Source organism: Palaemon carinicauda, chromosome 15 (assembly GCF_036898095.1).
Source record: "Palaemon carinicauda isolate YSFRI2023 chromosome 15, ASM3689809v2, whole genome shotgun sequence".
NCBI lineage: Eukaryota > Metazoa > Arthropoda > Malacostraca > Decapoda > Palaemonidae > Palaemon > Palaemon carinicauda.
Genome location: NC_090739.1, coordinates 23306691 through 23325017, shown reverse-complemented (window position 1 = coordinate 23325017; position 18327 = coordinate 23306691). Strand labels below are relative to the sequence as shown.

Genomic DNA, 18327 nt, shown 5'->3' with positions numbered 1-18327 from the left:
CCCAAAATTGGGGGAAGTGCCTTGGTATATAGATAGATAGATTATGGACATCACATTCCTTTCGAGGAAAATGTCCCTCCTCTGGTCTTATAGGTCTTACATAAAATAATGAATGAAATTCAAGCCCTGCTACAAAAAGCAGCAGCCAAGGTGTTTTACAGCTACTACTACTACCTTTATAGAAACTTTTCACTGCTTGCAACTCCATATAGCAATGTGGAATGTGATAAGGTTATATGGAGTTGGTGGAAGGTTGTTGCAAGCAGTGGAAAGTTTCTACAAAGGAAGTAAAGCATGTCTTAGGATAGGAAATAAAGTGAGCGATTGGTTTCCGGTGAGAGTGGGGCTGAGACAGGGATGTGTGATGTCGCCGTGGTTGTTTAACTTGTATGTTGATGGAGTGGTAAGTGAGGTGAATGCTCGAGTGCTTAGACGAGGATTGAAACTGGTATACGAGAATGACCATGAATGGGAGGTAAATCAGTTGTTGTTTGCGGATGATACTGTACTGGTTGCAGACGCGGAAGAGAAGCTTGGCCGATTAGTGACAGAATTTGGAAGGGTGTGTGAGAGAAGGAAGTTGAGAGCTAATGTGGGTAAGAGTAAGGTTATGAGATGTATGAGAAGGGAAAGTGGTGCAAGGTAGAATGTCATGTTGAATGGACAGTTACTTGAGAAGGTGGATCAGTTAAGTACTTGGGGTCTGTTGTTGCAGCAAATGGTGGAGTGGAAGCAGATGTATGTCAGAGAGTGAATGAAGGATGCAAAGTGTTGGTGGCAGTTAAGGGAGTAGTAAAAAAATAGAGGGTTGGGCATGAATGTAGAGAGAGTTCTGTATGAGAAAGTGATTGTACCAACTGTGATGTATGGATCAGAGTTGTGGGGAATGAAAGTGACGGAGAGACAGAAATTGAATGTGTTTGAGATGAAGTGTCTAAGGAGTATGGCTGGTGTATCTCGAGTAGATAGGGTTAGGAACGAAGTGGTGAGGGTGAGAACGGGTGTAAGAAATGAGTTAGCAGCCAGAATGGATATGAATGTGTTGAGGTGGTTTGGCCATGTTGAGAGAATGGAAAATGGCTGTCTGCTAAAGAAGGTGATGAATGCAAGAGTTGATGGGAGAAGTACAAGAGGAAGGCCAAGGTTTGGGTGGATGGATGGAGTGAAGAAAGCTCTGGGTGATAGGAGGATAGATGTGAGAGAAGCAAGAGTGCGTGCTAGAAATAGGAATGAATGGCAAGCGATTGTGACGCAGTTCTGGTAGGCCCTGCTGCTTCCTTCGGTAACTTAGATGACCGCAGAGGTAGCAGCAGTAGGGGATTCAGCATTATGAAGCTTCAACTGTGGTGGATAACGGGGGAGGGTGGGCTGTGGCACCCTAGCAGTACCAGCCAAACTCGGTTGAGTCCCTTGTCAGGCTGGGAGGAACATAGAGAGGAGAGGTCCCCCCCTTTTTTTTTGGGGGGGAGTGCCTTGGTATATATGTATGTACTACTATAGAGCTCAGTAACATGAAAAGGAGACTGCTCGACATCATTATCCTATTTTCTTATCCACACTTCCACCACGTCATTTTCGTGTAGTATTTAAACTTTTCAAGACCAGGAAAGTTCTTCCAATTTCCTGTTCTCAGTTGCAGCCTTTTGACATACCCTATTGTTAACCACAACCAAGGCATTAGGAACATAAGGGCCACATAAAATTGGCAAACATCACCGTTCAAAACTTATTGGTTTGGGTAGCATCTAAGCAAACTACTGTGATTTGGCATCTAACCATCTAAAGATCCAATGACACTTCATTTATATAGCTATACTGTATAGGAAATTTATTCTGCTTTCTGATGCAGATTTGTCTTTCTTTATTTATCCTTTAGTTTGTTATGCTACAAAACTTCAAGATAGTAGGTTGACATAATATCCTTGCTCACAATATAAAAAAGAAAAGTTTGCAAGTCAAGAGACTTAAAGCAATTTTCTCACGGCTTAAATCACCGAGTTAATTTTCTCCTTCAAGGTAAAAGGTGAAGGACATACAAAGGGCATTTTGCTGTATCCTGTCAGGGGTAGATGCAATAATAATGAAGAAATATATGGCACTAGAAAAACTGCATATCTTTTAACAGTGTGTCTGCAGAGAGAGGAAATTAAGCTAGCATTTGGTAAAAGATGCCATCTTAATTACCATCGTCAGCAATTTGGGGATAACCCGAACCTCAATTTAGTGTATGTAGCGAGAATAAAATCCGACAAGTGTTTGGTAAAAGATGTCATTACCTAAATTACTGTCAGCATTTTAAAGAAAAGCCAGCCCTCAATGAAAATCAGTTTATGGAAAATGACATCACAGGATGTCTCATGCCACACTTTTGTTATGGTGTAACATCAGGTCCAGATTGCATCAGAAACTTTTCTAGACATTTCTATGGTATGACTAAAGTGGGCATTTTTAAGGAAACCAATCAAGATGGAAATGATGATTGCCCATCATCATTAACACCGCTCATACATGAGTAAATAAGCTTCTAGATGAGACTGTCCAGAGATGGGAACCACATCCAGTCCAGAGGAGATAGGAACTGCATCCAGAAGAAATTGGAACAAGATAAGAAAACCAGAAGTCGGACAGAGCCAGATTCTAAAATCCTGGCATGTATGAGAATGAAGAGCAGCAGCTAGCCCTTCCTGCTTATGACAAGTAGCAGCCAACATTGTCTACTGCCTGGCCTCCCTTGACACTATCACAAATTCTGGGAGAAAACAATTGATGACTATCTTAATGCCACTCCATTTTTATGATGTCTCCAAGTCTGAATTCAGTGCCAATTTCATCTGAACTTCAGCCACCCTCCTTTGATGTCCTCAAGCATAAGCCACCATACCAGCATCATCTCAACAGCTGAAGATAAGTCTGACATTCTATCAAGTTGTATTGCTAAGTTTACAGCCTGTTCACCGTTACACTCAATATTTCTTATTGATGTTATTTGTCATTGACACTAACAGTGAGGCAACATTAATTTTCTCTGAAAAAAAGTTTGTGAATGGACATTTGCTTTTTATTTTTTTTTTATTTATTTCCCATATTTCAATTGATGCTGTTAAATCCTTTTTGTTCAGATTAAAACAACTTATGACGATTGAAAGATCACTACTGAGGCCCCTCAGCCAGAATACCTAGATGTTTACAGATGTGTCCAATAATATTCTCCATCTACTAGCAAGAGGAATTCTGTTGGAGGAACACCTTCACATCAGCGCTCTTTTCCTGGCAACTGCCGCCCCAGCCTAGGGTTGATATGCTTGGGAGGCGAGACGGGCACTTCAAAATTGCTGTGGGCACAGACACAGGGCTATAATCTGAAAAACTACTGGCCTCACCCCTGATGAAGCCGAGCCCTCAGAGACAAGTCTCTATCATAGGAGTTAATGCTCCTATGAGACAAAGAGGGCAAAGAGGAGTGCTGAGAAGACATACCATGGGGCTTCTTTAATGGCGCAACTTCCACTTTACCCATGAATGCAATGGTGCCTCCACTTTACTAATGATTGCATCATGATGGTGCACAGATCTTCAGACAGAGTTGAGAGAGCAGTAGGAATAGAACTGTTCAGCACCAAGGCCAGGCCAGAACCTCAATGGAGGGCTGCATGCTGCCAGACCCAGGCTGTAGTGGCATTGGACAGTGTTTGCCGGAACCTCAGTAACTCTTCATTGGCCGTTACCAGTACCAGTTGTCACCTGAATCCTACCCCTACAAAAAAATGAGGATTTATATACCATAGTACCTCTATTTTTATTATGATTTCTTGCAGCCACTGGCAGGGAGAGAAATGCATGAAACAACAGTCTGTACTGTATGAAAAAAAATTCCTTTTTCAATGAAGAAATACCTAATTATAAAATGCAACCTACAAATGACAGATTTCCTGGTCTTTAATTATAACCCTATCTACAGAGAGGTAGCACTAACAGTGATACTTCATGAAGCAAGGCTTGACCCCCAGAGTAAATTTTCCTTCCATTTACTTTTGATCTATCTCAAAGATAAACTTATTCTATTATCCATTACCTTTCCTCCCATTGGGTTTTTCCTTTCTCCCAAATCCCAACCTTCCAACTTCTTTACCTTTCACTTGGTCCAAATTTGGCTTCTCATTTAGGAAAAAATGTATCCGGTAATCCAAATAAGTCTGAATACAAATTACTCTCGCTGGTCTTAATACAATTATAAAAATGCCTATATCCCTTTTTGATCTACCAAGAATTTCACACATCTAAGTAGTAGACAAGGATTCGGAAATGTATATCAATGATAAATTCTAGTCTCCACGTCAAACCACCTTTAATAGAAGTGACAGGTATTGAAAATTATCTACGTAAAAGAGTAAGAGAGCAGACTTATTAATAGGGTTGGAAAAAATCTGATTTATTTTATCTAAATAATTTTTTTTATTTAACTCAATTTTTTTTATGTAAATGATTATTTTATTAATACTTACTTCATGCTACTGATTATTTGTTTGTCTTATAAAGGTTGTTCTGGTACTAAACTTGATCAATGTTAAATAAAATTAGTTTTTAATATACATTACTCAAGATTTTCTCTTAAAAACCAAAATTCAGACTGATTTAACCGGGGCGGTAAAGTTAATAGTAACTAGTACATAAATACAGAGGCAAACAAGAAGAAACGTAATCAAATAAAAATAGATATATACAGCAATATTATTTTGCCATACGGTACATAGTAAGTAATAAAACTAAAATTGTATTAAGGACTTCTCCATGTGCATACTGTACTAGCAACAAGATTTGTAATTCCTATTAACGCTGTTCAAAAAGATCAAGACCTTTACAATTTATATAATTGCAACAAAAACTTTAAATTTTAAGAACATCATGTTCCCCCAAATTAGTATAGCTATTAACCAAGAATTTTATTAATTTGTTGTAATACTTATAAATAGTAACTAGTTTTCGAAGCTTTTCTGACAGTATATTTCATTTCGATTTAAATCATGATTTTTTTTTACTCTTATTAAAATTTATTTAAATCACACCTGATGTAAATAAGTTGATTTGAAACAAACCAACCCTTCTTATTAAAGACTCACACGGACAAATTGACGGATTTACTCTTCAATGAAAGGCTTAATCATAGAGATAAAGTAACTACACTAATGAAACATTTAAGGAAAACGTAGTGGCGACTCCTGACCAAACGAACAGGGATGGAAAATAGAAGTTAGGACTGCTTGCTTGACAATTACATTTAAGTTTCTCCAATAACTTCATTAAACTTTATTTCTTATTTTCCTAACTAAAACCTAGACCTGTGATAAATACCTATAAATATTGTAAAATGTGGAAGTTCCCCATCTAACTGTAAACTAAAGACAGTATGAAGTTCTAGCATTCGTGTAACATATCTCACTTTAACCCAGATCTGCTCATCTAAAAATATTTTGAAATGCTACACTCACACTGACTTTGCCAGCTTTATTTGCTCCGAACTGGATTCTTGCTTTTCCTTTAACCAACGTCGCTGCTATCTGCATAATTACTGCTTCTATTGTGTACGCTGAACTCCAACCCTGTTGGGAAACATCCTCTTAGAAACATCTAGATCAAATTAAAGAACAACTAATTTGCTGCAACAATAGTACCAAGACTATTCTGTGAATGACAGCTAGAAACTTTAACAGTAAAAATTACATGATGTCAAAACAAAAAAGCCTAAAAAAATATAAGTATCTTAGCACATCATATCCACACATTGATTCATTCTACTTTACTAAATCTGCAAAAGAGCAGTATAGTTGCCTGGAAATTGTAATGACTTCCAGAAATTGTAATTACAAGGCAAGTATATCAACAATATTAAGGATAAGAATTTTACCATCTTATCGTTTCAATAGATAAAATAAATGTGTAAATAACCAAATCATAAGATATGCAAAAGATTCAAGACAATAACATTCTAGCTCTAAATTTTCCTTATATAGTTTCAAAAATTGTTTAAATTTAAAGTTTATTCCAATTCTAAGCATTAACTATTTTTCTGATGAGATACATATACTAACCTGTTTTGTGAGAAGCTCCATACATATAGCCCCTCCTACTAAAACGTAACCTCCACTGATGACTGGATGAACTACACGCACAAAAGGGGGCTCGAAGGGGTACATCTCCTGAAACATAGCACAATACTCCCCTACTGTTTCCTCAACATCAAGTACATATCAATGAAAATTTACTCTCTACAGTAACCAAGGATTCGAGTCAAATCTCTTCCAATGATTCAACAGTCTTCTTTGACCTTTGAAGGCACTTCTTATGACAACAGTCACCGGTAACTACAGTACAACACCGTAAAAGGTTAAGACAACTAAAAGGAAAGGTGCAAGACTATAGGGTAAGGTACAAAGTAAAAAGGTGAAGTGAATTATGAAATCAACCTTAAGAAAATTTAACATCAATAACAATTATTGCTAATAAAATTAGAAAACTAAAGTTTACTGAATTTAATGTACAGTACTGTAACTGTTCAAACGAACCTCTAATCATCTTAAATTACATTTCTTTCTATCTTTAATAGTTAGAAAAGACTTTAACCAGAACAAGGTCTATATTCTTACCTCTCGTAGCCCTTGGTCTTTCCATATACTGTACAGTACCTCTAATTCATCAATTGAAGAAAATCTAAATAATGGACAAATTTTCAACAATGTAATACATCAGAATTAATCTTCAGTAATTACCAAAAAAAAAATTCCAAATGGGATGAAGTATTGTCCCCACTGGATAATACAGTATGGAGCTTTATAAGCACTAAAACCTTTCCAAATCATCCATCAATATAAAATTAATATCATCTACACGAAGGTAATGCCCTCTGAACAAAAAAAATCTTATTAGCTTTAAGCAATACAGCTTAGATAACAACTGGTAATATTATGAGTGCACTTTCATTTAAAACAAAAAGACATTACTTTCATGATAAACAAAATAGCTAACCAAAAAGTACATTTCATCCAAAAAGAAGTAAAATTAGTACTAATTAAGTCTACTTTATTTTATGAACTCAAAAGTGCTAAATAGTAGGTCTACTTTTTATGTAAACTCTAACTGGATGCTAGTCAAATAAGCCATTTTATGCTATAAACTAAAAAGAATACTATTCAAAAGATACCATATTAACCCAAAATAGGCACAAATGAATGGTTAATCTCATACCCTTACTTCATTCAAATATCAAAATGTACTTCATCCAAATATTAAAATGATTGCTAATCAAGTTAATTTATTCAGACCATAAAACAAGTGGTAGTAAAAAAAATCAAATAAAAAAAATTCCCTAAACAATAAATATGAAATCAAAGAAAAAAAGGGCTAATCTAAGTTCATTTTATTCACTGACCTTAAAATGGAAGTTGAAAAGTATATGGTCCGTTCCCTCCTTTTCTTTGAGCAGCACCATGTCATTGTGGAGCGGTGAATCTGAGTCGACTATCTGGAGTTTAACATTCCATTCATATAAACTGTCGTTTACTAGTTCCACACTGTATACACCTGCCAAAACAATTGAATTACTGTATTAGTTTGAATACCATAAGTTTCTTACACAAAATTTTGTAATGCTTGTTATTATTTTCTTTGCTTTATATATATGAACAATAATCATAGCCCTATTCATGACAAGCCATTGTGAACATCAATGTCACATAAAACATATTAACTTTTCTAAACAACAATGCTAACTGTAGTCATTCTCCTTCCGTAAAAAAATTGTTATATTAGATCTTGAATGTAATCTTAAATTACCCTCACCTTTTTTGAAGCTATCTGAGCGATAAATGTCCCTGAGCTCCTTCATTAGACGATCAGTAGCTTGGACGCTGCCAGAAATTGAACCCCTGAGATAGTCTTGCCTCTGATTAGCTTTTAGCCTGTCGAGAGTTGCAAGGTTACCTGGGTCAATGCCCTCGTCTTTTTGGGCAGCGTGCGAATGACTGCTATCCTCCATTTCCAAGTGTATATCCTCCTCCATATCTTCCTCCTCCTCCTCCATTTCTGAGTCTTCATATTCTTCATGCTGTTGGAAACTCAGTGATTAAAATTCTTTCCTCTTTGGGTTATGATACTCAAGAACCTCAGTATCTAATGTAGATAAATTCCTGCGAAACATCATATACAGTAGGTAATATTCAAATGAAGAAAACAAAATCACAATATCAAGCCTAAAATTAACTTTAGAAGGTTAAAACGCTTACGTGATCGAGTAGGTCATTGCCATTAATGACCTGAGGAACAGATACAATATCGAGTCTTTCTTCTAGGTCCGGAGGTTCTTCCATCCCATACGCTGCACACAACTCTCGTAGTAAAAGTTTCACCTGTTGTAACACCTGCAAATACCCAAAGATCTATGAATAAAGGTTAATAAAATGTCATGATTCCAAGCCAGACTACAATAAACTTTACATTTTTCTTATTGTTGAACCCCTCCCTCACATTATTCATATACAACTAAATCTCTTAGGTTAGCCCTCTGACAGTCAACCAAGTCATACTTTATACCAAATTGACAAATTTCAAAAGAAAATTGTTCGTTACTGAACTAATAACAGAACACCAAGAAATTATTTGGCTACTGATACCTATTACTATATTTACAGATTATTACAAAAGATATTGTTTGCACCAGTTGAGTCCAGAAATTACTCACCAAACATCAGGTTAAATTATTTGAAATAAATGTACTGGCTAGGGATACTGATAAAAACTGCAGAAACCCATAAAATACTTAAGACTGTTTTTGCAAGAGAATTTTCAAAATAAACGTAACCCAAGTTCTTACGGCAAATATAAACATGAAAGATGGAATGAATGCCGACATGGATAGTGGAATAATGAAAGCAGTTGATCCCTCAGAGCAAACCACTTTTTTAACTCGATCTCAAATAAAGTACAAGAAATGTGGAGCAAAAAAAGTTAATTAGATGGAAAGTTTTGTGGGAATGATTGAGGAGACCTATCAAGTCAAATCTTTTATCACTAATATATTCTATATTCAAAATATTAAATCCATTCATTTCTAATATGCAATGAAACACTTACATGATTATCTCTACCACTAGTGTTGCTGATACGTTCAATGGCATTGGTGACATTTGTGTCCTCTGTCTCGGCAAACCAGACAGGTGGGGAGTGTGGATAAGTTTCCTGAAAAAAAAAAAATTTGTTACAAATCATAAGATAATTTTTTCCTAACCTAGCAAATATGAACGATACAAGGTTTTTTCTGAATAGGAAGTTACTTATTACAGTATTGTTGTATATAACTAAGAATAAAGATAATTATTCTGTATAGTACACTTTATGATTCAAAACCTATGAAAAAAATATATAATTCTTGCAAAAATCTACTTGAACTTTTAGGTTTAGGCACCAAAACAAATATAAATGAGATGAAGCTTTCACCTTTCAATATACTTTCACATTTATAAAATTCAATACAGTGTGTATGACTGTCTGTATTACATGATAATATACACACTAATCAAGCATCTACACTCGTGAAAGACAACCTTAGTTTAAGAGGTACAAAATACTGTAGCACTGTAGCTCATTACACTATGCGGGTAAACAATTAGTGAATGATCTAATTTTTCAAGGCAACAAACAACAGAGGTAACTGGAGGTTACGAGATTTCTCATTTCCTGATAAACAAACACAAGAGGATTTAGATTTGTGAATTAGGACCATAAGGTCAAGCACTGGTGCCTGAGGGGCTATTCAGAACCCCAGTAAAACCTCAAAGTTGCAAGACAAAGGAAAAACTAAAGTGGTTGGACAGCAAGATGGAAGAAATGGTGCAAGAATAGATATAGACAAAGGCTAGAAACTAAGTGTATAGCTAAGAGGCAATAGGAAGATGCAAAGAATTTCAAGTAACACCAACAGTGCCCTGCTTTAGGTGTACTGATGGACACTAACCCCCACACTTCCAACTCAGGCTGGACCCCCATCAGTGATTGCATGAGTCAATTATGGCCTCATCATCACTGTAAACTTAGGATGAGCATTCAGAAAGCCCATAGGCCTACCTCCTCAACGATCAGCAGACATTGATCCATTAAAAACCACAAATTTTAAGTAATTTGTATTTTTCCTAACAGTACTTACCTCGAACTACTTTCTTAGGAGTATCTGGGATTCTCCTCCCAACCGACCAGATTTTGGGTAGTTTCCCCTATCTCCGTTTTTTTAGTGGGGTCCCTCCGTGGCGGATGGATACTCGCCCTGAGGCGACCCGGGTCAGAGTGCGAGAGCATGGACCTAGGTCTCGGTCGTCAGTAAGCTTTTGATGACTATACCCACGAACTCCTGTAAGACACTCGGGGGAAGGCTGGGCGGGCCATAACCCGAAAGTAGTTCAAGGTAAGTACTGTTAGGAAAAATACAAATTACTTAAAATTTGTGATTCGTTCCAACACGGAGTACTTACCTCGAACTACTCTCTAAGGAGACTTATACCTTAGGAGGAGGGAGTGAACTTACAGGCCGGGAGACCCGAAATGAAACTAGCTGATTGAACCTAGATAGGAGGCTAGGTTCTGACTGACCACAAAAAACGGGATGGGAGACTCGGGGAGAACTATGCAAAAACCTTTATAGTGCCTCTGTAACTCACCTCTTTGCAATCTTCACCCGAGCATGGGCATCTCCAACGATCAACTCTCACATGGGCATCTCCAACGATCAACTCTCACATGGGCGGAGGATAAGGAAAGGGGGGAGTAAGGAGGATCTTGTGTCGCTTGGAATTACTTCCCACGGGCTTCCCCGGGCCTTCGACCTTAAACCTGTTGGAGTGCGGAAATGACCGGCCTGATGGAGGAGTCCAGGGACTTTCTTGTACAGTTTTTTAGGAGTGGGCGGTGAACGCAGACTGCCTGGCCCACGTACCTGCCTTCAGGATTTGACCCACCGCCATGTTCTTGGCAAAGGCCAAGGAGGTGCTGAGACCCCTAATATCATGGGGTCGAGGTTTACCGGGCAACGTGGCACCGTCGCTGTCATAGGCCCTCTTTATGACCTGTCTGAGTCAGAAGGAGATGGTGTTTCTGGACACCGCTTTCTTAACCAGGCCTGTTGAGACGAACAGACTCTTGATCTCAGGCTGAAGACTGGCTGTCCTCTCCAGGTATTTCCTGACCGCCCTGACCGGGCGCAACCATAAGTCTTCGGGATTGTCCGAACGTGGGATAGCTGGGACCAAAAAGCTTCCGAACTTGGGATCCCAGGAGGCAGGATTTTGGGTCTTGGCTACATTCAGGTCTTTCCAACCCTTCGAGTGTGAGACCTCGTACGACAGCCCGTGCAGCTCACTGACTCGCTTGGCAGAGGCTAGGGCTAGGAGGAAGACCGTCTTAAGGGTAAGGTCCTTATCAAGAATGTTCCTGAGCGGTTCAAAGGGTGGCCTGGAAAGGAACTTGAGGACCCTGGCTACGTCCCATTGCGGCACTCTGGAGGAGCGGGGGGAGCATGACTGCTCGAAACTCTTAATGAGCATAAAGCTATGACAGGATGCTCCGAGGTCGAGTCCTTTGAGGAGGAAGACTTGGCCCAGGGCGGCTTGAACTCCTTTAATCGCCGGGATGGAAACTCCTAGGTCGTCCCTCAGGTGGACGTGGACGAGGAAATCTGCTACTTCGCGAATAGACACGTCTAACGGCCTCAGGTTCTGGGAGGCGCACCACTTTACAAACGTAGCCCATTTCGCCTGGTAGACTACGACTGATGATCTCCTAAGATAACCTGTCATCGTAGTGGCGGTCCTTGACGAGTAGCCTTCCTTCCTCAAGAAACGCTCGATAACCTCCACGCGTGTAGCCAGAGGGACCGGGAGTTTTCGTGGAACTTTTCAAAGTGTGGCTGACGAAGGAGGTCCTCCGTGTCTGGCAGGGGGCATGGAGGGAGGATTGCTAACTCCTTCAGATGTGCGAACCATTCTCTCTCCGGCCACCAGGGCGCTACCAAAGTCATCCGCAGGTCCTTTGACTGCCTGACTCTGTTGAGGACCTGTCTGAGAGTTCCGAAGGGAGGGAAGGCATATGCGTCGAGTCCGTCCCATGAATGCTGAAAGGCGTCCTCGAATGCTGCTGTAGGATCCGGGACTGGAGAGAAGAATACCGGGAGCTGGGCGTTGAGTCTCGTGGCGAACAGATCTATCACTGGAGACCCCCATTTATCTAGGAGTGTTCGGGCTACCTACGGGTGTAGAGACCACTCTGAGCCTACTACTTGACCCATCCTGCTGAGGCCGTCGGCTAGAACGTTCTTTTTCCCCCAGAATAAACCTGGCCGTCAGCTCGATGTGTTCTTTTACCGCCCAATCCAGGATCTTTGCTGTGATGTCACACAGTTCTCTTGACTTGAGGCCCCCTTGGTTCTTCACGTGGGCTACCACGGTGGCGTTTTCGCACATGAGAGCCGCAGTGTTTCCTCGGAGACGATGTACGAACTTCATGCATGCTCTTTGGACCGCTAGCAACTCGAGCAAGTTTATGTGAAAGGTCTTCTCCTCTTGGGAACACTTACCTTTTGCCGTTTCTTCCTGGAGATGAGCTCCCCACCCCTCCTTTGATGCGTCCGTGAAGAGCAGCATCTCCTGAGGGGCGGTCGTGAAAGGCATCCCTTTTGTCATGAAAGGCATCCCTTTTGGAGTGTTCGTCCTTTCTGACCACCATTTCGTCTGTTTCGTCACCGATGACACGCCGACAACCCTGTGCGAAGGTTCCCCCGGGGACCAGAGCTCTTTCAGGTTCCATTGGACCTCTCTCAGCCTGAGTCTTCCCCAGGGAACCAATTTTTCCAGAGATACCAAGTGACCTATCAACCTCTGCCAATCCTTGGCTCTCCTGGGTACGTCCGCCAGGAAGGGGAGAAGGACCTGATCCAAGTTCTCGAGCCTCTCCGTGGAGGGGAATGCTTTCCCCAACTTCGAGTCTAGGACCATTCCCAGGTATGTCATCCTGTTGGAGGGAACCAGCTGCGACTTCTCCATGTTGACGGTGATTCCCAAGTCCATGCAGAACTGCACCAACTCTGCGCCTTGTTCCTTCAAAACTGCCTCTGAGGCTGAAAGAAGCATCCAGTCGTCCAGGTAGCGGATCAGTCGGATCCCCTTTTTGTGTGCCCAGGCCGACATTGTGGCGAACACCCTCGTGAACACCTGAGGGGCTGTCGACAGGCAGAAGCAAAGGGTCCTGAACTGCAGAGACTGGGAACCTCACTTCACTTTGAGGAACTTCCTGCTGGAGGGGTGGACAGGGATCTGGAAATATGCATCCTTGAGGTCCAGGGACATCATGAAGTCCCCTTCCCTCAAGGCTGCCAGCACTGACTATGGAGTGTCCATTTTGTCGTCCGTCTTGCTGAAATACTTGTTCAGGGCGGAGAGGCCGATGACCGGTCTCCAGCCCCGTCGCCTTCTCCACCAGGAAGAGCCTGCTGTAGAACCCTTGGGACAGATCTTCCACTAGTTCCAGGGCTCCCTTGTTCAACATGGCTGACACCTCCTCCTGTAAAGCTGCCTTCTTCAAGGGGTCCTTGGGTGCCAGCCATTCCGCACGATGATCGGGAATCAGAGGGGGCGGCTCCGTCAGGAAGGGGACCCTGTATCCTTCCTTCAGAACTGCTATGGACCACGGGTCCGCTCCGTTGTCCTGCCATGCTTGCCAAAAGTGTTTGAGGCATCCCCCTACCTGAGGCTTCGGCAGGAGAGGGGGGCCTCTCTTCCTACCTCCTTCTAGAGGGGCGGCTCGAACGGCCTCTCCTAGAGCCGGAGTACTTGGGCCTAAAGGAGGCTTGAGGCATCGAACTTCCTCTATGGGGGAGCTGAGACAGCTGCTGCCAGGCTGATGAAGGGGAGTCCCTCTTCGACTGGGCTGTAGAAGGGTGGGGCCCTTCAGGTACAACCCTTCTGTGTGAGGGTCTTCTCACGGCTGAGTGTCTGGGGTCCGCGGTTTCCTTCAGCCTCCGGACTCTCTCCATGGTCTCTTCTACTGCTTTCAGAGGGAAGATGGACTCGCCCCACACTGGCGAGTTTCTCAAACATTTTGCCTCACTTTCGGGGCGCTTGCGGGACAGCTTGTTAAGGATCGTGTCTCTCCGCCGAAGTACCCAGTTGGCTGTCTGAGTGAGAGACTGAAAGGTGAGGAATTTCATCGCCTTCCCCCCAAGCGTATGAGTTCCTGGAGCAGAGCCTGATTCTCCGGGACCGCTAGATCGTGGGACAGCTGGAAGCTTACCAGCGTACAGGCCCACCAGTCAAGCCACGAGGTCACGTTGCTAATGTCTTGGGCCGTATCCTCCATCATGGGGGCCTTGGCCGGGGAAAAGCACACCGGGGCAGAAGCGGTCCTATCTTCGGTGTTGCCTTGGTTGAGGGCGGCCACTGCTGCCTCTACCGAACGGGGCCCCGAGTGTTGACCGTCGGGGACGTAGAACCGCTTCTGGGTCCTCAAACCCGGAAGCAACTTGAAGGACTCTTGGGCCCTGAGGGAGTTCGCCTGCCCCGCGATGTACCGGTCTACATGCTCCCAACCAAGCTTGACGTCAGGAGCTAGGAGGAGGGTCAAGGACGGCTTCTGCAGGACCGGATTATCCACCATCCTCCCCAGCCCCGAGAGCCAAGCCTGCTCCGTCGAAGGCTTAGGTTCGTCTAGGCGATGCTGCCGCCTGATGAGGTCCAGGACCTTCCTGTATGACGAGACCTCATCCGACGTACAGTCCCCAACGTCCACCAAGCCGTCGGCCACTCGGTCCTCTTCGTCGTGCTCATCTGCGAGCCCGGATGGGTCAACGTGGGAGGCTCCGTCTTCCTCTTCCAGACGCATCAATGGGGCGGGTCCTTCCGCCACGGGAGGAGCTGCCGAGGCGGAGGTAGCCGTCATGGGTCTACCTACGCTCGGGGCCAGCCGTGGTGCATGGGTCCCACGATGTACCACCGGGTATCCAGGGCGCATTAGTACAGCTGCCAAGGTACCGGGTCCATGTGGCGAGCTGCCGCGCCGGCACAGCGGTTCTCTCCGCTGGGCGGATGGAGCCGGCAACTTGGCGGGCAGAGGGACGGCAAAGCCGACCTGAGTCGAGGGCTTCCACCGGCGTGCGGGTCGGGCTGTCGACAAGCGTGACTGGGGCATAGGGCCGGCTCCAGAGGCCAAGGAGGCAGACAACGGAGCGGCGGCTGCCCTGGTCGACCCGCTATGGGGGATAGCTGCCTGAGCCCACCTGTCTTTGGAAGGGCGCCTACGCTTGTTCTTCCGCTTCGACAATTTTGGTTTCCTCCTCGAAGGGCCGAGCGGGAACGAGACTTCGACTTGTGGGTCCTCTTCCGCTTCCTTCTCCCCTCCCGGGAGTAGTCGTCCTCCGAAGATGATGAGTCGTACGACGATCCTGTCGTCGTTCTATCGGCGTGAAGAGCTGCATGAAATCAGGCGGGAGCTTCGACGACGGCACTGGGGGAGTCCATAGGGCCTTCCTCGACGCGAACCACCCCTCAAACTCCTCTTCTTGGCGCATCGGCGACCTGAGGGTGTCCTTGGAGCCGTCCAGACGATGGAGTCGGGATCCAAAGAACCTGTTGGCTGCCTCTACCACGGGCGCTGCGGTACCTGAAACATTCTGCCACGGAGCGAGGGAAGGGGCCGCGGCCGCCTTCGCCCACACCGGGTCTTCGGTAGAGACGGGCCCTGCGGGCACCAGAGCCTCGTCTCCCGAACACACTCCCGCCCCCCCCCCAGCAGGCTCCCCACATGCCTGCGACACAACATCCCCCACATCAATGAAATCAGACTCATGGGGAATGGCAACGGCCCGTTTCCCCGCAACGGACTTACCTCGTCCCCTACTCAGGGTAGGGGAAGGAGACGGGGAACACCGTTTGGTAGGGGCGGCAGGAGAAGCCAAAGGAGAAGCGGCGCCTACCTTCTTCGGGGACTGAAAGGAGTTTTTCCTCTCAAAGGTATACAAGAAACTCCACTATTACAGAGATAGTGGCATTGAGTGGAGAGAGATTCTTTCCACAACACCAACCACAAAAGACCGTCCACTTAGCCAGGTTCACCGAGGCTGAGGACTTTCGTAAGTGTCGACATTCTCTCAGCAATTTGTTGCAAAAAGCCTCTCTGAGAAAGGAGGCACTGGATGGTCTACAAGTGTGAAGTAGAAGAGACTAGACAGTCTTGTGAAAGATATTTGCATATGGTTGACTGAGTAGATCTGGTTGTGGAGGGAGGTCTCTCGGTAGGTCTACTAGCAATTGCAAGAGGTCCAGAAACCACTGTGTGATGCCATAGTGGAGCTACAAGGGTCATCATTAGATTTTTGGATGCTTCGGTCTTGAGCAGTCTCCTCATCAGACAGAATAGAGGAAAGGCATACACATTGATGCTGTCCCACCATTGTTGAAATGCATCTTGCCATAGAGCCTGAGGGTCCGGGGCTAGAGAAAAGTACAGAGGAAGCTTGCTGTTCAGAGATGTCGCAAACAGGTCTACTGTCTGGGAACCCTACAAAGTCAGGACTCTGTTGGCTATCAAAGGATTCAGAGACCTTTCAGAGCCTACTATCCGAGTCGTTCTGCTCAAATTATCCACGACCACACTCCACTTGCCCATGAATGAAGCAAGCCGATACACACCAAATGTTCTTTTGTCCATCTGAGAATCTCTACTGCCAGAAGGCATAGAGGCTGTGAAAAGGTACTGCCTTGTTTATTTATGAAAGCCACTACTGTGGTGTTGTTGCTCATCAACACCTGCCAGCAACTGTTGGAACTGATGAAAAGGTAGGTATACTGCTCTCATCTCTAAGAGGTTTATATGCTCGTACCTTTCGGACTCTGACCAAAGGCCGGAGATCGTGTGATGCAGTAAGTGGGGCCCCATCCTTCTTTTGATGCGTCTGTATAGAGCATCAAGTCCGGAGAAGGTACGAGAAAAACTTGACCTCTACAAAGGTTCTCATCTACTCAACCATAGTAGATCCAATATCTGTTCCCGAGTGACTGGAACTTGTGTGTACGGTGGATCTGAGTGTTGGTTCCACACAGATTTTAGCTGCCACTGAAGGAATCATATCCTGAAGCGACCATTTGGAACTAGACGGAGAAGAGATATTAGGTGACCTAGCAGGCGTAACTACTGGCAAGCCCTTGGAGCTTCCCATCTGAGGAAGGGTGAACACACTTCCCTTAGCCTGTGTACTCTTTCATCAGATGGGAAGACTTCATGTTGGACTGTGTCTATGATCATAACAAGGTATACACATCTCTGAGAAGGAAGCAGTGATGACTTATCGAGATTTATCAAGATCCCTAGACCAGGACAAAACTCCAGATACATGTCCTGGTGATGAAGAAGGGTTACAGTATCTCTGAGTCTGCTAGAACCAGCCAATCTCCAAGATATCTGAGGAGACAAATGCCGTTCTAGTGAACCCAAGATGACACTAGGGCGAACAATCTTCTAAATACCCGAGGTGTTGTCGCTAGACCGAAACAGAACCTTGAACTATTATATCCTGTCTTTGTGTATGAATACTATACTTCCTGAAAGAAGGATGGAATGGGATCTGGAAGTATGCGTCCTTGTGATCCAGTGTGCACACTAAGTCCCTTGGTCGAACTGCCTGGATGACTGTGTCTGCCATCAACATCCTGAACGGAGTCTGTTGAACAAATTATTCAGGGGAGAGAGATCAATGACTGGTCTCCAGCCTCCAGACACCTTTTTCACCAGAAAATTTTGACTACAAAAGCTTGGAAACCCATCCACGACTTCTTGGAGCGCGCCTTTCTGCAGCATGGTCTAGACTTCGGCCCGGAGCTTTGCGGATCCCTTCACATAGAAGTGTACCGGGACTGGATCCCGAGTCAGAGGAGGAGAGATTGAATGAATGGGACGTGATACTTAATGGCGATCACCTCGATCATCCAGGGATCTGACCCGTGATGCTGCCACCTCTGCCAGAGGTGCTGCAGGCATCCCCCACAGGTGGTCAGTGATGAGGATTGCCGTTCCTAGCAGGAGCGGCCACTCCCTTGTTTCCTCTTAAGGACTTGCGGCCTTTCTGGTCTTTGGACTGAAAGGGACGTTAGGATACCTTAGAAGGCCCAGAGGGCCTCAAAGTCGAGGGGTTGGCGGTAGCATGCGAACTAAGAGAAGATTGGGACAATCTTCCAAGGGACCTGGATGTCACATCCCTGTGGAGGAGAGTCTTTCGACAATTTCCGCCATCTTTCAGCAGCCCTC

At 44.2% G+C, this 18327-nt stretch overlaps 1 protein-coding gene across 3 annotated transcripts in view; it reads right to left on the bottom strand.

Annotated features, from left to right (window-relative positions):
• LOC137654522 (ubiquitin-conjugating enzyme E2 Q2) overlaps positions 1–18327 on the bottom strand; it is a 41994-nt gene that overhangs the window by 12521 nt on the left and 11146 nt on the right. The window contains exons 2-7 of one of the 3 annotated variants that reach the window (XM_068388228.1): positions 9124–9228; positions 8277–8411; positions 7834–8098; positions 7424–7575; positions 6087–6194; positions 5493–5597 (exon numbers count right to left, since the gene is read on the bottom strand). In XM_068388228.1, coding sequence (XP_068244329.1) covers positions 5493–5597; positions 6087–6194; positions 7424–7575; positions 7834–8098; positions 8277–8411; positions 9124–9228 — 870 coding nt within the window. Of the gene's footprint in view, positions 1–5486; positions 5598–6086; positions 6195–7423; positions 7576–7833; positions 8099–8276; positions 8412–9123; positions 9229–18327 lie in introns of all 3 variants that reach the window. The other 2 variants (XM_068388226.1, XM_068388227.1) reach the window with 2 other exon arrangements.